The 24480-nt window shown below is 45.3% G+C and overlaps 2 protein-coding genes across 4 annotated transcripts in view; one reads left to right on the top strand and one right to left on the bottom strand.

Annotated features, from left to right (window-relative positions):
• The window catches only part of KIAA1328 (KIAA1328 ortholog), a 212626-nt gene extending 202077 nt beyond the window's left edge, over positions 1-10549 (bottom strand). For all 3 annotated transcript variants that reach the window (XM_090037615.1, XM_090037617.1, XM_090037618.1), the window contains exons 1-3: positions 10438-10549; positions 8378-8413; positions 6565-6695 (exon numbers count right to left, since the gene is read on the bottom strand). In XM_090037615.1, coding sequence (XP_089893741.1) covers positions 6565-6695; positions 8378-8413; positions 10438-10486 — 216 coding nt within the window. In that variant the 5' untranslated portion in view covers positions 10487-10549. The remainder of the gene's footprint in view (positions 1-6564; positions 6696-8377; positions 8414-10437) is intronic.
• Positions 10550-10682: 133 nt separating this feature from the next.
• TPGS2 (tubulin polyglutamylase complex subunit 2) overlaps positions 10683-24480 on the top strand; it is a 34224-nt gene continuing 20426 nt past the window's right edge. Inside the window, exons 1-2 of the mRNA XM_090037612.1 lie at positions 10683-10842; positions 22004-22083. Of these exons, the coding sequence (XP_089893738.1) occupies positions 10770-10842; positions 22004-22083 (153 nt within the window). The 5' untranslated portion in view covers positions 10683-10769. The remainder of the gene's footprint in view (positions 10843-22003; positions 22084-24480) is intronic.

The raw sequence follows: 24480 nt of genomic DNA, 5'->3' as shown, positions 1-24480 counted from the left end.
TCAGGGTAATTAAACAATTTGGTCCAATTTACCAAGTTTTGTGGTCAGCTCTTCTAAGGACAGCTATAGTTCAGTCATAGGTAATTGGGCTCCATGCAGTTCCCTCTGAAATTCAGAGGCCTGCAACATGGTGGAGGTCATAACAGATGATTATAATGGGTGTTTGTGGTCTGGAAGTCTAGGACTTATTACTTTCATTGTAATTATACCCAAATGGACCACTCAAGTTAAGCACCTCTGTGTGTTAGAAACCTTAAAAAAATATTGAAATAGGCAATCCTTTTTTTAAAGAGCTTGTATACAAGACACACTGAACTACAAGAATGAAACCTAGAGCAATCAGGATGAAGTTAGGATACTTCCTGTTAAATGTCATCATCTTCTTATCTGTACATAACAAGCCAAGCTGCCTCTCCACTTCGTTACTGCTTGTTCTTTTCCATTACATTTAAAACATGCATTTTATTCAACTCCCATCTAGCCACAGGCTCTAATCTCCACAAACAACCTTATGATGAATATGTAATCCTGGATTTTTCTCTTCTTTTGATCAGGTCCACTCCAGTATTTTATTCAAGTGAAGTGGATGTATTTCTTATCAATGTCCACCAGAGGGTACTCCACAGCACAGCATTTAAAAGCCACTTGTTATATATTGTTGCTTTTGCTATCATTAGATAGGACTCTATTTCCAGATCTGACCTGTACAACCAGTGATCAAGCTAATGCCGGACTCAGGCATTCAGATGCTACAGTGCCAGAAGTAGGATAAGAACAGATAAGAAAGAGAAGAGATGGAAGCAACAGTTATTTGATCCAAGACTCTAGTAAGATCAAACAGAAATCAAAGTTAAGTGGAAGCAATAGTAATTGTTTATTTTTAGCTAATCGGATCTTATAACCGCTTATGAATGACATTTGTAATAATGTATTTTTCTAGACATATTGAGTCCTTACAACAAGATGTAGTCTAATAGATAGAATAAAAAGTAGCTGCTAAAGGTACAACTTTAACAATAATGGGACTACCCCGTTTCCCAACACCGATTTCCCCCCCAACTCTTTATTAGCACTAATGGGAGTTGCACATGTACATCAAGGGAAAAATGTGTCCTTCCATTTTTAGCAGATGGTGTTAAGCCAGTGTCCCAAAGCTAATGATTTTAAAGCAGCTTTTCATATAGAGACATTGGAGGTGATCTTACGCAGTGTGGTGTTATTCCATACCCCAAAGCCCCTCAAATTAAAGCTCTTTGATTTTTATTTGAATATTTTCTCTGGAAACACCTGGTTGCACACTGCAGGTTCGTTGTTAAACTTTTCCCATAATTTTTCAAATCAAGGTGTGATTTCACAGTTTCCTCTCTCTCTCTCTCACCCGCACCCCCACCTCAGCTACATGAGAGAGAGGCAGGGAATTCACGCTAGAATTTGACTTATATTTAAGATTGGATGGAAGAGTTTCAGTAGTATGTACCTCAAATCCTTAATACACTTCAGTCTCCTGGTTAAAAATGTCTGCAAAAGAAGGCTGTACCCTAGATGTCTGCTGTAACTTCTTTACAAAAGCAGCAGCTGGTGCTTATGCTATCTCTTCTTATAGATTTCATAGACATCAGGGCTGGAAGGGACCTCGGGAGATCATCGAGTCCAGCCCCCTGCCCAAAGGGCAGGAAGTCAGCTGGGTCATAGGATCCCAGCAAGATAAGCATCCAATTTACTCCTGAAGGTGTTCCGTGTAGGCGCTTGAACCACCTCCGCTGGCACACTGTTCCAGACCTTGGGGGCTCGGACAGTAAAGAAATTCTTCCTTATGTCCAGCCTGAAACGGTCTTGCAGGAGTTTGTGACCGTTCGACCTCATCATCCCTTGGGGCGCTCTGGTGAACAAACGTTCCCCCAGATCCTGGTGGTCACCCTTGATAAACTTATAGGTGGCCATCAGATCACCCCTGAGCCTACGCTTTTCCAGGCTAAAGAGTCCCATGGCTCTCAGCCTGTCATCATAAGATCTGTTTTCCTGACCTCTGATCAGAAACAAAAAAAAGAGGCACAACTGAAAGACAAGAGTGCCTTTGGCCCAGAAGAATATTACGTGGGGTAGATTACAGACCCCCTCAAGGCAGCCTCCAAACTCAGGTTAAGCTATGCTGTACTCAGAGACACCAGGAGGTTTATAACAAAAAGAAAAAACATGAAAAGCTGGTCCTTGCATATTCATAACACTGGAGGTATGGGCAAGTGATGCGACGGAGGGGATGGCCTCCAAGTTATACTATGTGTTCACCTCCCCATGCAGAGTACTCCTTAGAATGGGGATTGATGATACCATTATATCTCTGCACATATAAGATTGTATAAGCTAACTTCTGACCAGATTCACACTTGTCCACCCAGTTGCAACCAGTCAGGGAAGAGCACAATCCTCACCCAGTAATTTGCATTTTTGAAACTTTCATCCACAAAGCATGCATGCACACTCATCTGTTGACACGGATATTGTTAGGCAACCTCAATCTGGCAGGGAGGGACAACAATTTAGGCCAAGGCCACTGGGGATAAAATACCTGATTTATAAAAAGTGCTATGGGATTTTTGATGTCCAAACCAGCAATCTTCAGTATTCACTGGCCCATAAGCAACTGTACTGAGCAAGTGCTGCAAGCATCATCACACTCTCCTCTGTCAGCCTCATTTCCAACTTTTGCATTTCCTGCTGCCACAAGCAGTGTTGAAGGAAGGGTCTCGTAGGATACATTTTACCCAAGGTCTCTACGCTGGGTCTACTCAAACCTGACAGGACCTTGATTTTCAGTCTCAAGCAAAAAGACTACCATGTGACTTCTATATAGTCCTCTGATCGATTCATGTGAATGATGAACGATCAGATCAACTCTGCTAGGAAGGATTCGAGTCAGAGAGGAACATCGGCCACTTTCTTTATAAAAAAGGAGGGGTCACTGACCCTGATAACTGCAGAATGGTTTATTAACTAGGGATCCTGGTTTTCTCCGATTTAAAAAAAAAATCCTCAATTTTCGGTTAAAAAAAGCAATCCCAAAAATTCACATTTTTCCATGATTAAAATAAAACATCACTAAATACATACATGCATATGAGTGGTGTTTCATTTAACTCACAGAAAAATGTGGATTTGGGGCTACTTTTTTTTTTTAAACTGGAAAGTGAGGATTTTTTTAATCAGGGAAAACCAGGATCCATTTATAACTATGAAACACACCAAAATGTAGAGATCAGGTCTGCCTTCATGATACATTCTTACCACCTGTGACAGAGGGCTGCAACTAGGACTAGGTAACCCTACTCACCTGTGGCAATAAATACATCTTATTTTTATTTCTATCTTCATAAATGTAAGCCAGAGCTGCTAAGTTACCATGAACATTTTGCAATGGGACAGCACTATAAATAACCAAGGTAAAAAGCCAACTTTGCTTGCCAAAAGCATATGGGAAGTGATTCTCAGTGCTTGCTCCTCAGATCTGAAACTGTCTCTGCCTTGAGGCCTGTCCGAGCCCCTGCCTGGATATCTTCCAGAAATACTACAAAACCTTCCTATTTGGGTAGGCATTTAGGTAGCCAGACTACTTTTTAAAGAACTCTTCTTTCCAGATCCTATTCCATTTGCTTTTACAGGTTGTTTTCATCTCTTGCTCTAAGCCACTCTGAGCCTTTGTTGAGAAGGGCAGCACATTTATATAAATAAATTAATCAAACTTTGATCCACTTGATCATTATTTGTTACACGGTAACTAGGAGGAATTTAATCATGGATCAAGACTTCAGCATTAGGCACTGCCTAAACACAACAGAAAAACTGCCTCTGCCCAAAAGGGTTCAGTCTAGTCACAAGATGAAGAACAGCAGATGGGTACAGGCAAACAAATGGAGAAGCGCAAGGTATCAGTGAGACCACTGTAAACAAGGTAAGTAGCAATGGTCAGAGCACAGCAGCTTACATAACCACTCTCAAGTGTTCAATAAGCAAGACAGCAGAGGAGAGCTTTAAGGAATCTCAAGGACAATGAAGCAGGTTGTAAGCACTTAAGTGGAGCTACATCTACGTGTAAGAAACAGCATGGTACAAAACGCTGTTTTTTCAAGGGTACAAGTTGTAGCTGTGTTGGTCTAAGGACATAGGCAGACAAGGTTCTTTGGGTGAATCTGGTATCTTTCATTAAACCAACTTAAATAGTTGGAAAACAATAATTAAGCAAGCTTTTGGGTTCAAAAACCCTTCGTCAGGCTAAGGAAGTTTCTGCAGTTGGTGTGTGCTCTTCCTGGATGGAGTGAAAAGTAAAGAAGCCAGGGGCTGAGCTGGTCTGCATACAAGACAGGTAGTCAGTGAAAATGTAGACTGAGGAGTCAATGGGTGAGAGACAGGATGGCGGGCTGGGGGTGGGGGGGCACGGACAGTGGAGAGATACCTGGGGAGTCAGATGTCAGGCAGGTTATAATGTGTTATAAATCCAATGTCTATATTTAGTCCATGATTTTTAGTATTCAAGAGGTTGATGAAGTGGAGCTCATAGGCTCATCTCTGGGAAGTGTTTTGTAAGTTTCCTCTGAGGATCAGGACTGACAGGTTGGAAGGGTTTTTGAACCCAAAAGCTTGCTTAATAATTGTTTTCCAACTATTTAAGTTGGTCTAATAAATGATCAGATTCACCCAAAAAACCTTGTCTGCCTACGTTTTTTTCAAGGAATTTGACAACTGGGCAATCAGGACTGGCACTGGCAGAATGGAAGTATATGTCAACACTTCAACCGCATAAGCAGTGACATTACCTCTGGAGCTCCCTGCAACTCCTTTCCATTTGGGCAGGCATTTAGAAACAAAAATAAGCCCAAGAAGTCTCTGTCTTATTTTGTTTTACTTATTATTTTTCCTTTATTTATAGTAGTTACCCTTTTAAGTTGCTCTGTTTCTCTTGCTGTAAACATATAAATCACCTGAATAAATAAATAATGACAGATTAGGTAAGGCAGACCCAAAGAGAGCCTTAAAAATGAAAATAAGCAGTTAGTACATGATCTGATGGAGGAGGAGCCACCACTGGAGAGATGGTTAAGAAAACAAGCCAGCAAAACAAGGCCTGCAATCACATTTTAAAAGAACATAGGTGGAGCAGGACGGCTTTTACAGAGAAGGTGGTAGAGAATGATAATGTAGTAAATCAGCCGGAAGAAAAGTTTCAGATGCCAGACTGTACAGGACATGCTGGGCTTAAAGCTATCATGCAGAAAGAAGCGGCAAGATTTAGATGCAATCTGGATATCTGGGTGCAGTGTCCAAAAAATAGCACCTATATCCTGATTCGGCATGACAAGGGGAATGGAAGTGATGCCCAAGGTGACTGACACAGGAAGAGTAAAGTAAGACACTACTGGTCCACGCCAACAGACCAGCCAAATCATGTTTCACAGATGAATGCAAAGAATCACAGAAATTTAGGGTGGGAAGGGACCTCAGGAGGTCACATCTAGTTCAACCCCTGCTCAAAGCAGGATCAGCCCCAAGTACATCATCCCAGCCAAGGCTTTGTCTAGCTGGGCCTTAAAGATCTCCAAGAAAGGAGATTCCACAACCCCTCTGGTTATCCTGTTCCAGTGCTTTACTAACCTCCTGGTGAGAAAGTTTTTCCTAATATCTAACCTAAACTTCCCTTGCTGCAACTTGAGCCCAGTGCTCCTTGTCCTGTCATCTGCCCCCACTGAAAACAGTCCAGCTCCATCCTCTTTGGAACAACCCTGCAGGGAGTTGAAGGCTGCTAGTAAACCCCACCCCCCCCAGTCTCTCCCCAGAAGTCATGTGCCCCAGCCCTCTAACCATTTTTGTTGCCCTCCACTGGACTCTCTCCAGTTTCTCCACATCCTTTCTGTAGTGCAGGGTCCAAAACTGGACACAGGACTCTAGATGTCATCTAACCAGTTCTGAACGGAGAGGAATAATCCCTCAATCTGCTGGCAACACTTCTACTAAAGCAGCCTAGGATGCCATTAGCCTTCTTAGCAACAAGGGCACACTGCTGGCTCCTATTCAGCTTCTTGTCCCCTGTCACCCTCAGGTCCTTTTCTGCAGAGCTGCTGCTTAGCCAGTCTGTCCCAAGCCTATATCAGTGCATGGGATTGTTCGATTCTAAGTGCAGGACTATACATTTCTCTGTGTTGAACTTCAACCTCCCCAAATAACTGATGGGTGCAGAAAAGGGATGGGTCAGTGCATTCTCAAATTTACTTCTCTTGTATTAATGGTCAGTGATGGCCAAGCCAATACTTCTCTGCATGGAAATACAATATTTAACAGCCACAGAAGCACACCGTTTGTGCTTGTTTAGGCTCTACTGCCTTTAGAAGGTAGACTCCCCTTCAGAAGAATCTGCATCTATTTTTTCCTCTAAACCATCATGCATGCTTGCAATTATGTAAAGGTAATAAAAAGCAACAATGACACGGTACTCTAAAATGTTTGCAAGCTAATGCTTTACACCTATTTTATGATTATCTGAACTCTTCAAAATTAGCAGCATTAATGCCTGCTGACCTGCTGTTCTGTCGGTTCTCTAATGGGATCCATGGTAGCAGTAGTAGCAGCTGCAGGAACCTTCAGCTTTGCTTCAGTTTTTTGAGCCCTTAAAATGCGTCTTGTTCTTAAATTTCCTTCTGCAGAAATTCCTATAGATTGAAGATAAAAAAAGATTCATAGATTATAAGGGCAAAAAGGACCTGTTGTAATGCTTTACATACTACATAAAACACAGGCCATCAAATTAATTCTTGCTTGAACTAGAGAAAATTCTTCAAAATATACCATCATCTCAGGGGAGTGCTTACAAAGCCTCTCCCCTCCCTCCACATACAAAATATTTGTTTGAATACCATCATGAAGAAAGGCAGAATGCATTGGCTACAGCCAACCACATGAACATTCATGGGAATCTGCAAACAAATCATAAATGACAGCAAACCTGGAACACGCCCACTGTCCTACAACTGAGTTTCAATGCAAAAATCATGTTCACTTAAAAAGAAAAGCATAAACCAAAGCCACTCCTGCGATATCCTCAAAACAAGGGTTAATTAAGCACCATGAATAGAGCCCCTACAGCACTAATATGATTCACTTTAAAGTTTTACCTTTATATAGACCATCTACCACTGCATGTTGGGGCCCAAGATTAATTGCTCCCCATGTTACAACCACTGTTGTGTTTAATATAGCAAGTATTCAGTAAAAGGATTCTATTGTTAATATTATTTCCAGTCCAGTGATGGTGCTACCACTAGCAACTCCAAGACTTTTGGGACCTTACAATGGCGTGTCAAAACCATAAGAGACCAAGGCATCATGAGGCAAGGCTAAACCTGATTTTATGGTAATATGGTAGGCTCCACTCTTTACAGACTCCAGAATTATGCTATTAATGTTTAGAAACGCAAGCCTGCTTTCCTATTTTTCACTTAAACATAAATTTGTAAAGCAAGTACAGCTACAAATTTTCCAAGAGAATCAGCAATTCATGTGAAGACACTGTTTTATAAGCCTTTCATCTCCATCCACGCCACCAAAAGTTCCCAGAGTTGCTGGTACTTTCCATTGTACAGGAGCAACAATTCCAGAGTAAATACAGACAAGCTGTGAAGCCCTGTCACTATGGCCTGCAAGTATTGTTTTTAACCCAACTGCATGAATACAGGGGCAGGAGGGTTTGGGTTTTTTTTAAAAGCCAAATTCCCCAAAACTTCTCAATGAAGTTTGGAACTACTGGTCTACTCCTGCAACAAACACTTAATTTTACTTCTGTTAAACCCTGGACATAACAGCAGGTCTTTGCGTCATTCAGCAGAACCTAAACTTTTCCGTACCTGCAATAAGGCCCTGCTTCAAAACATTTAACAAGATTATAAATTCTAGAGAGCAGCAGAAACTTAGAAACTTCCCCCTCTATCCCAGAAGACCTAATGCAAAATTTCATCTGTCCTTATCAATGGGAGCTAGGAGTCATTTAACTGGGCCCTCCAAAGCCTCCTAAGCACCTGAACCTCTCTGAGGCTCTAACAGAACTCAGGGATGTAAAAACCTGCCTCTGCTACAGACAGAACAAACTACTATACTATGTCTGCATTGTAACAGGTCCCCTGAAACAGTTGACCTATTGCCTGCTGTTTTTAAAGCTGTACAGGCAAAAGATGATCTACTATAACCTCTTTTTTCCCCAAAAAGCACAAAAATCTCAAATGTGCCCTCTTATTCTTTCCCTCCCCCATCCTCTCCCTCTCAAGCACACCCCCCCCCCAGAAAAATCTTTGCAAAACTTCACTTTCCCAAAGTAAAAGTATTTACAATGAGGTCATACCTGGAACATATACCACTGGCTGTTCTTCATCAGAAACTGCATGCAATTTCATTAAAGGAAATAAGTCACACAGAAAAGGCCCAAGATCAGATGTACAAAAAGAGACTAGGAAACATAATTAAACCAGTGATTTTCAAGACTGTTCACTTGACGTCATTCTTGGGTCTCTACCATTTGCAAATGATCAAACACAAACTTCACCAGAAGAAGCCATGCTAAGTATGATAAAGCCATGTTATCAACCTCCCCACTCTGTATTAGCTTTTATCTAAGTAAAGATTATTTTAGCAGCCATTTTTGCAAAAAATCCAGGAGACTGCCCCAGTTAAGTTAAACTATTAAGGTAACAAAGTGAAAAAGTTCATATGAATTAAAGATTAACTTTAAACAAGGAACTCTGCAGCACTATAAAAAATTTGGGGGACACATGTATAAACTCACACTAATACTGCAGTCGTTGCTCACTTGTGCACACAAGAAATCTGAGCTAAGAGTAAAGAGCAAGATTTAAAGGAAGTGGCTCACCCTCAGCTGATCGTTAATCATGTGACAGATAACAGCTGAAGGTCTGGGGAATGTTCAAGTACTTGTTTTGAGGTAGCTGTGAAGAGAGTTATCTTTCAAATAACTCAGGGCCATAATTATTAATCTGGTTTACTCCCTCCAGGACATAATGAGCAGCATGTCTTTTGTGTTACAGTACCACCTGCAGGGCTCAAATCCCTGCCCCACCAAAGTTACTGGCTAAAACTAAGGGTCAGTACAATGAACAGCAGAATGCAGAGGTGAGCCCGCAGAACCTCTTCCTTGAAGTGACAACATCAGCTAAGCAAAAATAAAGACATCTGTCTGCAGCATAATCTAGATGCCCAAAGGCTGCAGAAAAGAACTGTAAAACCCAGCATTCCTCATTGCTATGCTGTTATTTATGCTGCTTATTTTTGGCAGATCTCACATTTGGACAATGGAACTCAGTTGCACGAGTTTGCCAACTGCTTATAACCAAGGTCATTTTCAGATGTAATGCCACAGGATTTGGGTTTCAAACATTCCCTTCCACTGTTCGGGTGCCTACACACAAGCAGCGAGGCTGCTCTGACATGCTGTAACTAGAGCGCATCGGAGGAGCACATTCAATTAATCGAGCCTGCTGGAGCGTGGTAACTACCGCACTCCAGCATCTCCTGCATCAGCATCCCCGCACTTGAAAATGCTCAGTGAGCTTTAGTTAAAGCACCCCTGCTGCCATTTTTAAGCACAGGGACTCTGATGCATGAGACTCTGCAGAAGTTTTAATCAGCTAATTAAAGCCCTCCCGTGCCCACTCCCAGAGCATGTGTATAAACGCCATCCGAGGACAAATCTTCTCTTGGATTAAGAACAGAAAACCGTACAAAAGCAGTCCGCTTGGTCTATGAAAATATTAAAAAATTGTAACTTCTCAGATGCAGCATAAGCATGACTGCCTCCTATTCAACGCTTCCTTTTCCACGGTCCCGCAGGCTCAGGGGGGCGAGTCATTAAGATAGAAACTTTTGCTTCTAAACGCCAAAGTACAAATCCCACCGGTTTCAAGAGCAATCCCCAATGGTCATCACCACCCTGAGGGCTGTTTAATTCAGGGGGGCAAAAAGACCAAAGTATGAGTCTGGGAAGTCACGCAACCTGGCCTCAAAGAAGGACGGGCACATCACATCCAAAAAGCTTGTCTGACATTTCTCCTGGCTGGTCGGGTAAAAGATGTCACCCAAAACCACTGCTCATTGCCGCTACAGACGTCGGCAGAGAGGCAGCTCTGATGGGGACGCTGGGGAAACTGCACGTCTACCCGACTGCACGGCTAACCTGGGCGTCTAATCGCACACGGGCCCAGGCAGGCCCACGGGCCCACCCACACGCAGTCCACAGGCCCAAGCAGGCCCACCCACAGACAGTCCACAAGCCCAAGCAGGCCCACCCACAGACAGCCCCACAGGCCCACACACAGGCAGACCGTGTGTCTGCCCGTGGGGGGGGTGTGGGTAGGCTGGACAGACCCCCCACGGCCCCAGGCAGGATACGTCCCGCGCTCCAATAGAGACCCCGAGCCGGCCCGGCCGCCTCCGCCATCTTGAAACAACCGCCAGTCGCCGCGCGCCCATTGGCTGCCGCTCGCCGCGCGCGCCCATTGGCTTCCCCCGGCCCGGAAGAGCGGCGCCTGCTGGGAGCGGGAGTTCGCCCCGCTCTGGGACTACCGCTCCCAGGAGGCGCCGCGGCCTCTCCCCGCCCTTCCTCTCTCCCTTTAGTTCAGGTAGGCGGGCGGAGCGGGAACTACCACTCCCAGCGGGCCTCGCGGGGAGAGCCCGGGGACGGAGCGCGAGGGGGGACATATTCCTCGCCCGCGCTGCGGAGGATGGAGGACAAGGCCGGCGGCAGCATCGCGCCGCAGCTGGACAAGCTCACGCTGGGCGTCACCCGCGTCCTGGGTGAGTTGGCGGGGGCGCTCCGTTGGCATGGCAACAGCCCTGGGGCCTGGGTAAACGTCGGCACGGCAACAAGCCGGGCTTAGCAACAACCCTGGAGCCTTGGGACACCAGTAGCCCTGGGGTGTGGGCATGGCAACAACCCTGGGGTCTTGATACATCAGTAGCCCTGTGGCATTGGCATGGCAACAGCCCCGGGACGTCAGCTTAGCAACAACCCTGGGGCCTTGGTACACCGTAGCCATATAGCACCAGCATGGCAACAGCCCGGGGCGTTGCTATGGCAGCAGCTGCCACACCTCTGGCCAGCCCTCCTCATCTTGCGGGACAACCCAGAGGTCTGGGCTCCATAGCAACCAGGAGGTGCTGGTTGCCATGGTGTTGCGTGGTGCCCCAGAGAACCGGCAGGAGCATCCCCATCTCCTGCCTCGCTCCTCCTCCGCCATCCCCTCCTCCGGGCCCCGGTGACAGAGCAGCACCCCATCTTTGCGGCTGCGGAGAAAAACACGCCCTAAATACACCCCCACACGGCGGCACGCAACCGCGTCCGACTCAAGGCCTGCCTTGGAAAACACCAAGGCTTCATTTTTGCCCCGTTTGTTGACTGTAGAAAAAGCTATATGGATTTATATAGCTGTATATCCATAGATCTATACATTATATCTATATATAGATATATATCTATTATATAGAGAGAGAGAGATCTATAGATTGAGTTCAGGTTTTGCATCAGGTCTGCAGTATCAGACTCTTATTCTTAAGTTTCGGAGGGCAGCAAACTGCCATGTCCTTGCTGGCTTGTAAAGCTATACACTTAGTGCTGTACAGGGCTAAATTGTTTCGAGAGACATAGTGAGCTATGCTGATCTGAAGTCAAGTTAAGCTTCAGCTTGTGTAAGCTGTGCGATAGACGCATACATACATAGATACATGTGTGCATACTTTGGTTAGTCTGTAAGATACAAATCTACCCTGCCTCCCATCTGCATTGTTGGGCAAAGTTAGCATCCCAGCTCCCAAGACTCAGAAACTTCTCTACATTTTAAAGCCAAAAGAGACTTTGGCTTCTAGTCATCTAGTCATCTAGATGACTATATAACAACTATATAAAGATAGTTTTAATTTAAGATACGTTAAAGCTCAAAGATGTCATCTAGTCTGACTGTTTATAGACCAAAGGATTTCACCCCATCATCACCTGTGTGCAGATTTTCACCTCGATGCTGATATAACTGGCTGTACATCTACCGATTAGACCCAGGCCCTTGAAGTGAAATCCTGGCCTTAGTAGTCGATGGCAAAACTGACATTTCCTTCAGTGTGACCAGGTTTTAAACTCTGGTTCTGTTCTCAGTTCTACTAAATAGAGTCACTTTCCAGACAAGTACATTTGTCTGGGCCCTAGTTTTTCTTTGTATAGAATTGGGATAGCAGCATATCCCTACTCTGCAAAGGCATTAAGAGGATTAATCTAATAACTGAACAGCATGTAAAATGCTTGTTTAGATAGTACGTATCAAAACTTTATAAACTATTCACCTCTAAAATATTGTATGGTTCCAATACCTGTACAACTTTGTAAACTCAGAGAATATATTTTCCCATATTTTTCGTCCCTTTGTACTTTGGTGTAGTATTTCTTGTAACATGCAGCATAATACTATTTGCCATGTTTTAACATGGTTCCTTTCCATATTCTCAGACCTAGGAATTTCACAAATCTCTCCCAGATAAATCAATTGAGGCAGATGGCAAGTTAATAGAGTGTATTCCATTTACAGGCATACCATCTAAGTACATAATTTGCTTAATTGCATAACACAATGCCAGTCCTATTTGGTTGCCTATTTGGTAACAAACATTAGTGATTTGCATACTGGATAACTGCATAAACCACTTAAGTGCATGACATCCTTCTGCACTGCTGCGTACTGTGTAACTTAATCATACACCAGTTAACTGCTTGCTGACTGTGTCTATGACTGCTTTGTAGGTGATTGTACTCCCTTTAACCACACCACAAACAGGTAGGGGGAAGCTGTCTTCAGAGTGCTACTATAGAAGCCTTGAACATGACGGGCACTAGCGCATTTAAGGGCAGCTGATAGCACAGCACTAACAGAGCTGTCATTGTTGCCCATTAAGCCACAGAACTGTTAATTCCGGGTGGCCCAAAACTAACTAGCTCCCCTCCAGGTTCTAACAGCAACTCCAAAAGTGACTAGGAAAAGCCTTGCAAATGAAGAGAATTTACCAGTTTTGGACAGGGTGGATAAAAATCAACTATTTAAAAAAATGAAAAAAATTGATTTTTTTTATTTAAATCAGATTTTTTATTAAGATGTAGTTTTTTTTAAAAACAACTATATAAAGATAGTTTTAATTTAAGATACGTTAAAGCTCAAAGATGTCATCATGGAATAGGGATTATAACTTGTAATTATATACTGTTTGAGATAATATATTCATATAACCTTTTTAGAAAAGTTTTATAACTAGGTCACAACAGGCCATGGACTATATTAGGGGCCCAATTTTGTGGGATTTCCAGAGGCTCCTCTATAGCAGTGGTCTCCAAACTTTTTTGATCTCGGACCCCTGTCAGTAAAAAATTTTTGAGCGCACACCCCCAGTATATGTATATTTATTTATTTGACATATGGACCGAGTGAGGGTGCCAGTGTCAATCCGTATATTAAATATTACTAAAACTTAATTTCTTTCTTATTTTTTTAGATAAAAAATAAATATAAATAGAAGTTTTAATATTTTCTTCCCTCATCCCTATGGATCATCTTGCGCACTCCCTGGGGTGCATGCACCCCACTTTGGAGACCACTGCTCTTTAGATTAGTAAAGATTAAAGAAAACCACGCCACCCAATGCGACTCCGTGCTCCGTGTAGAAGATCCCATTAAGCATCTCCGTGATGCTTGGTTTCTGTTCTCAAACTAAGGATTTGTGTCTCCAGAGATCACATCCTTGTTCATAGATTCATAGATGTTAGGCTTGGAAGGGACCTCCATAGATCATCGAGTCCGACCCCCTGCATAGACAGGAAAGTGCTGGGTTCAGATGACCCCAGCCAGATGCCCATACAGCCTCCTCCTGAATACCCCCAGGGTAGAGGAGAGCACCACCTCCCTTGGGAGCGCGTTCCAGACCTTGGCCACTCTAATGTGAAGAAGTTCCTCCTAATGTCTAATCTAAATCTGCTCTCTGCTAGCTTATGGCCATTATTTCTTGTGCTCCCCAGGGGCGCCTTGGTAAGTAGAGCCTCACCAATTCCCTTTTGCGTACCCATAATGAATTTATAGGCAGCCACAAGGTCACTTCTCAACCTGCTCTTGTGGAGGCTGAAGAGGTCCAGGTGCCCTAGTCTCTCCTCATAGGGCTTGGCCTGCAAGCCCCTAACATATGAGTGGCCCTTCTCTGGACCCTCTCCAGGTTATAGTTTCATAGTTTCATAGTTTGTAGGGTTGGAAGGGACCTGAGCAGATCATCTAGTCTGACCCCCTGCCATGGCAGGAAAGAGTCCTGGGGTCAAATGACCCCAGCAAGATGTTCATCTAACCTCCTCTTAAAGCCCCCCAGGGTAGGAGCCTGCACCACTTCTCTTGAAAGCTGGTTCCAGACCCTAGCCGCCCTGACTGTGAAGTAGCGCCTCCTGATATCTAACCTAAACCTACCCTCTGCCAGCTTGTGACCGTTATTCCTGGTCACTCCTGGCGGTGCTCGGGGAAACAGTGACTCCCCCAGTGCCTGCTGATCCCCCCTCACTAGTTTATAACAGGCTACTAGATCCCCCCTCAGCCTTCTCTTGTGGAGGCTGAACAGGTTCAGGTCCCGCAGCCTCTCCTTGTAGGGCCTGCCCTGCTGCCCCCGATCATGCGAGTGGCCTCCTCTGGCCCCTCTCCATGCTGTCGACATCCCTCCTGCAGTGCGGCGCCCAGAATTGGACGCAGTACTCCAGCTGCGGCCTGACCAGTGCCGCATAGAGGGGGAGGATCACCTCCTTGGACCTGCTCGAGATGCATCTGTGGATGCACGACAAGGTGCGGTTGGCCTTCCTGACTGCCTCTTCACACTGCCGGCCCATGTTCATCTTGGAGTCAATGATGACCCCCAGATCCCTTTCCGCCTCCGTGCTGATAAGAGGGGAGTTCCCCAACCTGTAGGTATGGTGCCGGTTGTTCCTCCCGAGGTGCATCACCTTGCACTTGTCTGTGTTGAAACCCATCCTATTCTCATCCGCCCACCCTTGTAACCTGTCGAGGTCTGATTGTAGCCTGTTGCATCCTTCCAATGTACCCACGTCCCCCCACATCTTAATGTCATCAGCAAATTTGAGCAGGGTGCTTTTTACCCCCTCATCCAAATCACTGATGAAGATGTTGAACAGTGCGGGCCCGAGGACCGAGCCCTGCGGGACCCCACTGCCCACATCCTTCCAGGTTGAGAAGGACCCATCTAGTACCACCCTCTGGGTGCGGCCCTCCAGCCAGTTGGCGACCCATTTGACTGTGTGGGTGTCTACACCACAGCCCCCCAGTTTCTTAATGAGAACGGGGTGAGAGACAGTGTCAAAAGCTTTCCGGAAGTCCAGGAAGATTATATCCACTGCTACCCCTGCGTCTAACGATCTGGTGATCTGATCATAAAAGGCCACCAGGTTGGTCTGACAGGACCTTCCACTGATGAACCCATGTTGGTTCCCCTAAGCATGCAGTCCCCTGCTGGCCCCTCCTGGATGTGTACCAGCATAATTTTCTCAAACAGCTTGCCTAGGATCGAGGTGAGACCAACCGGCCTATAGTTTCCCAGGTCCTCCTTCTTGCCTTTTTTGAAGATGGGGACCACGTTGGCCCTCTTCCAGTCCTCCAGTACCACTCCAGAGCACCACGAGTGCTCGTAAAGCCGTGCCAGGGGACTTGCAATGACCTCGGCCAGTTCCTTTAGAACTCTAGGGTGGAGATCATCCAGGCCGGCTGACTTGAATAGGTCCAACCCCTCCAGAAGCTCCCTAACTAAATCCTCGCTAACCCATGGCCCAGGTGTTATCCACATCCCTCTTGAAGTGTGGCGCTCAAAACTGGATGCAGTACTCCAGCTGCGGTCTGACCAGTTCCCAAGAGAGGGGAAGTATCACCTCTTTGGTTCTGTTTGTCGTGTATCTGCTGATGCACGATAAAGTGCCATTAGCTTTTCTGACCACTTCGTCACACTGACGACTCGTGTTCATCTTGGAGTCTGCTAGGACTCTGAGATCCCTTTCCGCTTTTGTGCTGCCGAGCAGGTCATTTCCTAGGCAGTAGGTGTGCTGGACGTTTTTCCTCCCTAGGTGCAGCACTTTGTATTTCTCCTTGTTAAATTGCATTCTATTGTTTTCTGCCCATTTGTCCAACCTGTCCAGGTCTGCCTGTAGCCGTTCCCTGCTCTCTGGTGTGTCCACTTCTCCCCATAGTTTTGTATCATCCACAAACTTGGAGAGAGTACTCTTCACTCCCTCGTCCAAGTCACTGATGAAGACATTGAAGAGTATCGGTCCAAGGACTGAGCCCTGCCAGACCCCACTGCCCACGTCCTTCCAGGTCGATACCGACCCGTCCACCACTGCTCTCTGGGTCTCTCTGCTCTCTCTGCCACCCATCGGACTGTGTAATCATCCAAGTCACCGCCTCTTAACTTGTTCATCAGTATGGGGTGGGATACCATGTCGAAAGCCTTCCTGAAGTCTAAGTAAACGATATCAACCCCTCCTCCTGTGTCCAGGAGTTTTGTGACCTGGTCATAAAAAGAGACTAGATTAGTCAGGCATGATCTACCCACTACGAACCCATGCTGGTTTCCCCTCAACATAATTTTTCCTGCTGGGCTCTCGCATATATGAGCCTTAATAAACTTTTCAAAGACTTTGCCAAGGATGGAGGTGAGACTGACTGGCCTATAGTTGCCTGGATCCTCCTTCCTCCCCTTCTTGAAAATAGGGACCACATTGGCACTTTTCCAGTCCTCCAGGACCTGTCCTGTTCATCACGAGTGCTGAAATATTCTTGCCAGCGGCTAGGCAATGATATCGGCCAGTGTCTTCAGTACCTTCGGGTGGAGCTCGTCCGGGCCTGCCGACTTAAACACATCCAGTCCTTCCAAGTGACTCTGCAACATCTCAGGGTCAATGCGTGGTAGTCTGGCGCCCAGCTGTTGCCTCTCTACAATGTGAGACTTGTCTTGCCCCTCCTTTAGGAAGACTGAGGCAAAGAACTCATTGAGGAGTTCAGCCTTGTCCCTGCATCTGTCACCAATTGCTTTTGCCCATTCAGTAGTGGTCCAATACCCCCCTGGGCCTTCCTTTTACTCCCCGTATATCTGAAAAACAATTTTTTAGTATCCTTAACTTGGGATGCCGTCCTCAGCTCCATGGTAGCTTTGGCCTTTCTAACTGCCTCCCTACAACTACAAGCTGAGCAGGCATACTTCTCTTTAGTAATCTCTCCCTGTTTCCACTGCTTATATGCCCCACTCTTTGCCCTTAGGCTGCTCTGGATTTCTCTGGTCAGCCAAGGAAGCCTCTTGGCCCTTTTCCCCCTTTTCCCACACATTGGGATCGTCTCCCTCTGTGCCCGAAGGATCGCTTCCTTAAGGCATAGCCACCCTTCCTGGGCTCCCATCTCACCAAATCTCTTACTCTGCAGTGCATCATTGACTAAACGCCTGAGCTCGCTGAAGTCAGCCTTCCTGAAGTCTAGCACTTCCACCCTACTAGTTACCTTTCTCACTCTGCACCTTATAGTGAATTCTCTTATTTGGTGGTCACTGTCCCCCAGGTGACCACTGATCTGTAGGTCCCCTACCATGTCATCCCCTGTTGCCAATACCAGGTCCGGTATGGCATTCCCCCTAGTGGGACCATGTACCTCCTGCGTCAGGTGGAGGTCCTGCACACAGGATAGGAACCTGAGTGAATGGTGGGACTGTGCTGTCTGTGTCTCCCAGCAGATGTCAGGGTTATTTAGGTCCCCCATGACTACCGCCTCCCTAGTCTTTATGGTCTCTGAGAGCTGCCTCAGGACTCCCAAATCTAGTTCTTCCCCTTGGTGTAGGCATCTGTAGCAGACCCGTACCACCAAATCCCTTTCTCCTTGACCTCCATGTATCCTAACCCATAATTCTTCTACTTTCTCCTCCTCTGATTCCATTTTGATAAGGGTCGATGTATAACACTTCTTGACATGGAGCGCAACCCCTCCCCCTCTCTTCCCCACTCTATCCTTTCTGTATAGCTTATAGCCCTGAATGTGTACTGCCCAGTCGGGGGTAGAGTCCCGCCAGGTTTCTGTTAACCCCACTAAGTCGTAGGTGTTCTCTGCAAGCAGGAGTGCAAGTTCATCCTGCTTGCTCCCCATGCTCCTAGCATTAGTGTATAGGCACTTGAGCCCTGTGACTGGCGCCTTTGTCGCCCCCGCTCCCCCCAGCTCTGATGCCCAATGGGCCCCTTACTGCTTACCTGCTTATTGCTTACCTGTGCTGTACTTACTGCTGGACGTCCCATGGAATGCAAGTTAACAGCAGTATAAAAATGTAAAGTTTCAAGAAGTTAAATAAATAAAGGCTATCAAACAACAAGAATGCACTTTTTGTAGAAAACATTGACTAAATCAAGGCTTCCTGGCTAGTGATTTGAATTGCGATTGGACTCATGATTTAATTCAATTTGATTTAAATCAAATCCCCCCAGGTTTTGGAGTTGCCAGTCACTGATGCCTGTATATGATGGGCATCAGGCTTACAGGAGTGCATATTCTGGGTAAGTGCATAGCCCTTCTCTAGTTCCAAGGCTGTGTGTTTCAACAGAGTACACTGTATTTTATTACACCAACATCTGAATCAACCTTGCTGAACTGTCAAACTAGAACAGAGTGAGGAAGACTAGATGTTGTTCTTATGGAATATCGATAGGCTTTGCATCCTTCCTTTTGATAGCAAAGAAGATCCCTTAGGGGTGCGACCAATAAAACTTGTCTTGCTATTAGTTCAGCTGCTTTTTCTGGGATGACTCATAAAACCCAGAGACACTTTTCTTCATCCCTTGGCATAAAAGCAGGCATGAGCCTTTTAACTCGATCGATTTAGTGGAATGCTTTTACTGGTAGGAGGATGGTCATACATTAAAATTTGGCATGTCCCTTTTCAACTGGTTCATTCCACACAATAAGTGGTAGTTTGCAGCCCCATTTGCCAAATGTTTATGTGGGTGAATGTGATCCTCCCTTTACAAATCCTCTTCCTCTTTGTGCCCCACATTCAGAATTTTTTAAGTTCCCACCTCTATAGAAACTGGGCGGAGGCAGTGAGTATCACAGAACGTATAGAGGCTATAATTTGAAGACAAGGCAAATACACAGCTTTTGTTCGGGGCATGCTTTATCCTGCAGAAACTCTGACTAACAACAATGCCCAAGAAGTGAAAAATTGATTCTTCAGTCCTAAATTCAGCTGACAAGTGCTGGCTGTTAAAATATGTGGCATTTCGTGTTGTCATTTTCCCAGTCTCGTTTCAGAGCAGATGTGCTCTTCAGTACCCTGTGAGATCAGAACATAAGTGTTCACCTTCCCAGGGCGGCAGTGACTGGACCAGAGTTGAAAGGAACCGCAGCAGCGGAGCAAGAAGTGTAACGTTGGAGTTCTCAACTGCCAACCTCGTGCGCGGATCCTTAGGTCGTATCTCTCTTAAAGTTTCCTGAAGTGTGGTAGGAAACATCCAGATGAAAGGTGTAAAGTATATGCAAAAGGTTATTGTGACTGTGATTCTGAATGTCGAAGTGGGGGAATTCGCCTCTTAAATTTGTTCAGCTTTATTCCATATCTTTCGTCGAGACTGGCTAGCCTCTTGATTTCTTCCACGGGGATTCAGAAAAGGTGCCCGTGGCACATTTCTTCTTCTTCCGCTTCATGTGTAATGGCACTTCCATCCATACTCATGAAGGACTGTTAGGCGTGATCTTCAGTTTACCCACAGGATATTTTTAATATAACATCCAGGCTTTTAAGATAGAGTTTCTCTTTCTTTTGATCTTGGATTTGGTTCAGACCCCTTTAGAACTTACGGTTCATTCATCCCCTTGACACCTTCCTAAGACTGATACAATATTAAATCTTCCACTATCCCAGCTGAGCTTTTGTACCTGATGAATTAAACATCCTTGCTGTTTTCTTTGATCATAGAAATAACAATTATTCTGTTATTATCTGTTAGCTTGACTCACGTAACTTAGTAAAGGGAAAGATCCCAGAGAGCATTGATTCTACCCTCTTCCTCAAATCCAGAATAGAGCCCCCAGTATGGAGGACGTATATTTTAGCACAGCCAAAATCCCTCTTTCCCTCAATCATTTAAAATGAAAACAAGCAAAGCATTGGAAAATCTTCCATAGGCAGGATTCCTGTGTATGCTGGGGGAAATGAACTAGATGACCTAATAGGATTTTTCCATCTTTAACTTCAGAGGCCAAAATGCTCTGAAAATAATGTTGCGGAGGGGGGGAGGAGAATCAGTTTCCTTACATATTTTCTGCACAACTGATACTATTGTGAATGATGCATCCATGAACCTTAGATTAGAGCAGTGGTTCTCAAGCTTTTTAGGCTCAAGGCACCCCTGATAAGATGAAGACACCCCTCAGACTCAAGGCACCCTTGGGAAAATGTCAGCTGTTAGTTTTCATTTGATTTTTGACTTCAAAAAGACAACAGAGGAATTTCTTCTGTTCAGTGAACTCAGAAAGACCACAAGAGGTCAGAATGCTTTTAGCGCTATGGGTTTCTAGTTTAAATCTTTCTGTTTGTCTTGCAAATCACGTTTGCTCACCTAACAGTGCTAACATTGCATGGCACCCTGTGGCACTCCTGGAGGGATCTCAGGGCACCCCAGGGTGCCACAGCTGCCGAGTTGAGAATCACTGGGTTAGAGTTATTGACAGAGTTGCAATTTACCTTTGAAAGCTTTGGAGAATGTGGCAGATACACCCCTGACTAGGAAATGTCTCAGAGAAGTCAAACTACCCAGCACTAAAACACTGATTGAAAAGCTTTGGGTGACCTACTGTTAGGTGCATCCATACGTGCACTTTAATGCACATTAGCCTATTTGAATGCACATTAAAGCATCATAAAAACCCCATGCTCTTTATCTAATGTGCTTTCAAATAGGACCTTTTACTAGTACCTCACAGTGGAGGGCACTTATACACCTACCTTTTTGTCCCGTGACGCACCAGAGATCTGACGGGTCAGAGCAAACTCAATTAATCGGGTGTGCTCCACGCACAAGCTGATGTGAACTGCGCTGCTCCGTATGCAGTTATATAAGCAGCGAAATATGCGTCAGCATGCAGAAAATGGCAGCAGTACATTTTTGAACTAAAACACTTCTGATGTGTTTTAGTTCAGAAGTGAGCCACCGCCATTTTCTCAGCACCAAGGCACATTTTGCTGCTTGTACAACTGTATGCACTACAGTGCCAGGCACTTTTAAAAGTGGCCAGCATTGCAGCGCAAGCATGTATACAAATGCCCAGAGGTACTAAATTTAAGGCGCATTACCTAAAGCGCATTAATTGAACATGTAGACATACCCAAAATGCTCAATAAAAGGAAAGGAAACAGGACCAGCATTCTCTGATGCTTGTCTTTCCAGTTTAGTATGTTGTGCTGTGTATTATAAAGTGATTAGATCATGACTGGCTGTTTTGGGAGGCAGTATTTTCACAGCTTAGCCAGCCTTGAAAGCACTGCAAAGTGGTCAGTCTTATGTACAGCTTCCTTTATTGTATTTCCTGTTCTCATAGCAGGAAAATAATCTTTTTTAATCTGATCCAAAACAAATGAGGTCAGTGAGAACTGATTTTAGTCCGTTTGGACCAAAATATTTTTAGTATTTTTTTTAAATACAATCTCGGGTTAGCCTTTGTAAAGACAATGTCTTGCATGTGCACTGACAGGAAGAAGAACACCACTTGCTTTATCTTCAGCGCCACTTCCGGTGGATATTCATTACATAAAGCAAGTCTTTGTGCAGGTCAGGCCTGCCCCTGCTTAGCTTGCCAAATTGTATCACAGCCCTTGGCATTATATCTGCCAGGTACTAACAGGTCTTTTTCTTTCACAGAAACTTCACCTGGCGTGGCTGAGGTGACACTTGTGGAAAAGGAGCCAGCTGAACGCCACACCATCATCTCATGGGAGCAAGTGAGTTCTTTTATTACAGCAGGGTAAGAGGGCAGGTTTAACCATACTTACATACACTGTAGTGAATTCAGCCTGACTATATCCCACACAAAATACATTCTCTGGGGTTTATGGGCCTTGCCTGGCTCCAGGCCACTCATATGGCCTGCGGGACAAATGAGTCTGATAACCCCACTCTACAATAAAACATTTTGCACAATTGCCATTTGCAATTTACACCTATAGAAAAATCCTGCATCTGTGTGCAAGGAGCTGAAGAAGATTATCTTGAGATCCTTTCCAACTCCATGGTCTACGATCAGGAATAAAGCTATGGCAGAAAGGTGTATGAAGTAACGCATCGCACCCTATAGTAATCATCAAAATGCATGCCCATATATCCAGTTTCATGGGTAGAGACAAGGCTGTGCTTTTTTTCAAGCTGGTGTGTGGACTGTGTGTAGAACTGTGTAAGTAATTGATTTGGCATCTGGACAAAAAGTAGGGAGAAAATTTGTTTTACATTAAAAAAAATTTAATACAGGCGGTCCTTGGACTTACGACACAATTGGTTCCTGAAAACTGTGTCCTAAGTTGAAACGTTGTAACTCCATGTTCTCATAAGAAACAGTGTTATAAACGGGGGATTGGTTCCTGAACCAAGGCCGGTACCTTATTTTCACCAAAAATACCCCAGAATTTTGTACTCAATCGATTATACACAAGTAATATAGCTACATTAATGTATTTATATTATAAGTAGCAATCATATTGATTTGTTAGGACTTCTTTAAGGTGACTTGGCTGGACTTTTTGAAGGGTTCTTGGCTGGAGTCTTCTCAGGAGTCTTGGCTGCAGGTTTTTCTGGAGTCTTGTCTGCTTTCTTAAAGAAAGTGTCCAAGGAAGTTTGGACAGATTCATAGATGTAGAGTCAGAAGGGACCTAAGTAGATCATCAAGTCCGACCCCCCACCCTGGGCAGGAGAGAATACTGGGTTCGTATGGAGGTAATTGTCAAGCCTTCTCTTAAAGACCCCCAGGGTAGGAGCCAGCACCACTTCCTTTGGAAGTCGGTTCAAGATCCTAGCTGCCCTGACTGTGAAGTAGTGTCTTCTAATGTCCAGCCTGAACCTACTCTCTAGCAACTTATGGCTGTTATTCCTTGTTACACCAGGAGGTACACGGGTGAACAGGGTCTCTCCCATGCTCCACTGGTCCCCCCGGTAAGTTTGTAGATGGCCACCAGGTTCCCTCTCAGCCTTCTCTTGTGAAGGCTGAATAGATTCAGGTCTCATAGCCTCCGATCGTAGGGCCTGTCCTGCTGCCCCCGACCATGCGAGTGGCCTCCTCTGGACCCTCTCCATGCTGTCCACATCCCTCCTGAAGTGCAGCGCCCAGAACTGGATGCAGTACTCCAGCTGTGGCCTGACCAGTGTCACATAGAGGGGGAGGATCACCTCCTTGGCTCTGCTTGTGATGCATCTGTGGATGCACGACAAGGTGTGGTTGGCCTTCCTGACTGCATCCTCACATTGGTAGCCCCTGATCATTTTGGAATCGGTAATGACTCCAAGATCCTTTTCTGCCACTGTGCATTCAAGGCGGAAGTTCCCCAGCCTGTAGGTCTGCTGCTGGTTCTTACTGCCCAAGTGCAGCACCTTGCACTTGTCAGTATTGAATCCTATCCTATTCTCATTTGCCCACCCCTGTAACCTGTCCAGGTTCAGCTGTATGCTGTCCCTCCTTTCTAGCATGCCCACCTCACCCCCAGATCTTGGTGTCGTCAGTGAATTTGACATTGTCTCTCACCTCATTCTCATTAAAAAGCTAGGTGACTGTGGCACTGATGCCTACACAGTCAGATGGATAGCAAATTGGCTGATGGACTGCACCCAGAGTGTGGTGGTGGACGGGTCATTTTTGACCTGGAGGGATGTGGGCAGTGGAGGGATGTGGGCAGTGGGGTCCCCGAGGGCTCGGTCTTTGGGCCCGCACTGTTTAATCTCTTTATTAGAAACTTGGATGAGGGATGAAAAGCACCCTGTTCAAAGGCCTTCCTGAAGTCCAGAAAGACTACATCTACCGCGACACCTGCGTTCAATGATTTTGTGACCTGATCATAGAAGGCCATCATGTTGGTCTGACAGGACCTGCCCTTAATGAAACCATGCTGGTTGCCCCTGAGCATCGTCCCCCCTGCTGGTCTTTCCCAGATGTCCTCCAGGGACACGGCTGATGCAGCAAACTTGTTCGCTGGTGTGGTCTCACATCGGATCAAGCGGTGTAAAGTCGAAACTGACGTCAGAAAGTTGAAACGGTGTCAGTTTATAAATGTTGTAAGTGCAAAACATTGTAACTCGAAACACTGTAAGTTGAGGACTGCCTGTACAGTATAAGCTCTGTTACCCGGCATCCATAG

This window comes from Crocodylus siamensis, chromosome 3 (assembly GCF_052110815.1).
Source record: "Crocodylus siamensis isolate JL-2025a chromosome 3, ASM5211081v1, whole genome shotgun sequence".
NCBI classification, from domain to species: domain Eukaryota; kingdom Metazoa; phylum Chordata; order Crocodylia; family Crocodylidae; genus Crocodylus; species Crocodylus siamensis.
This window is presented reverse-complemented; position numbering and strand designations above follow the sequence as displayed.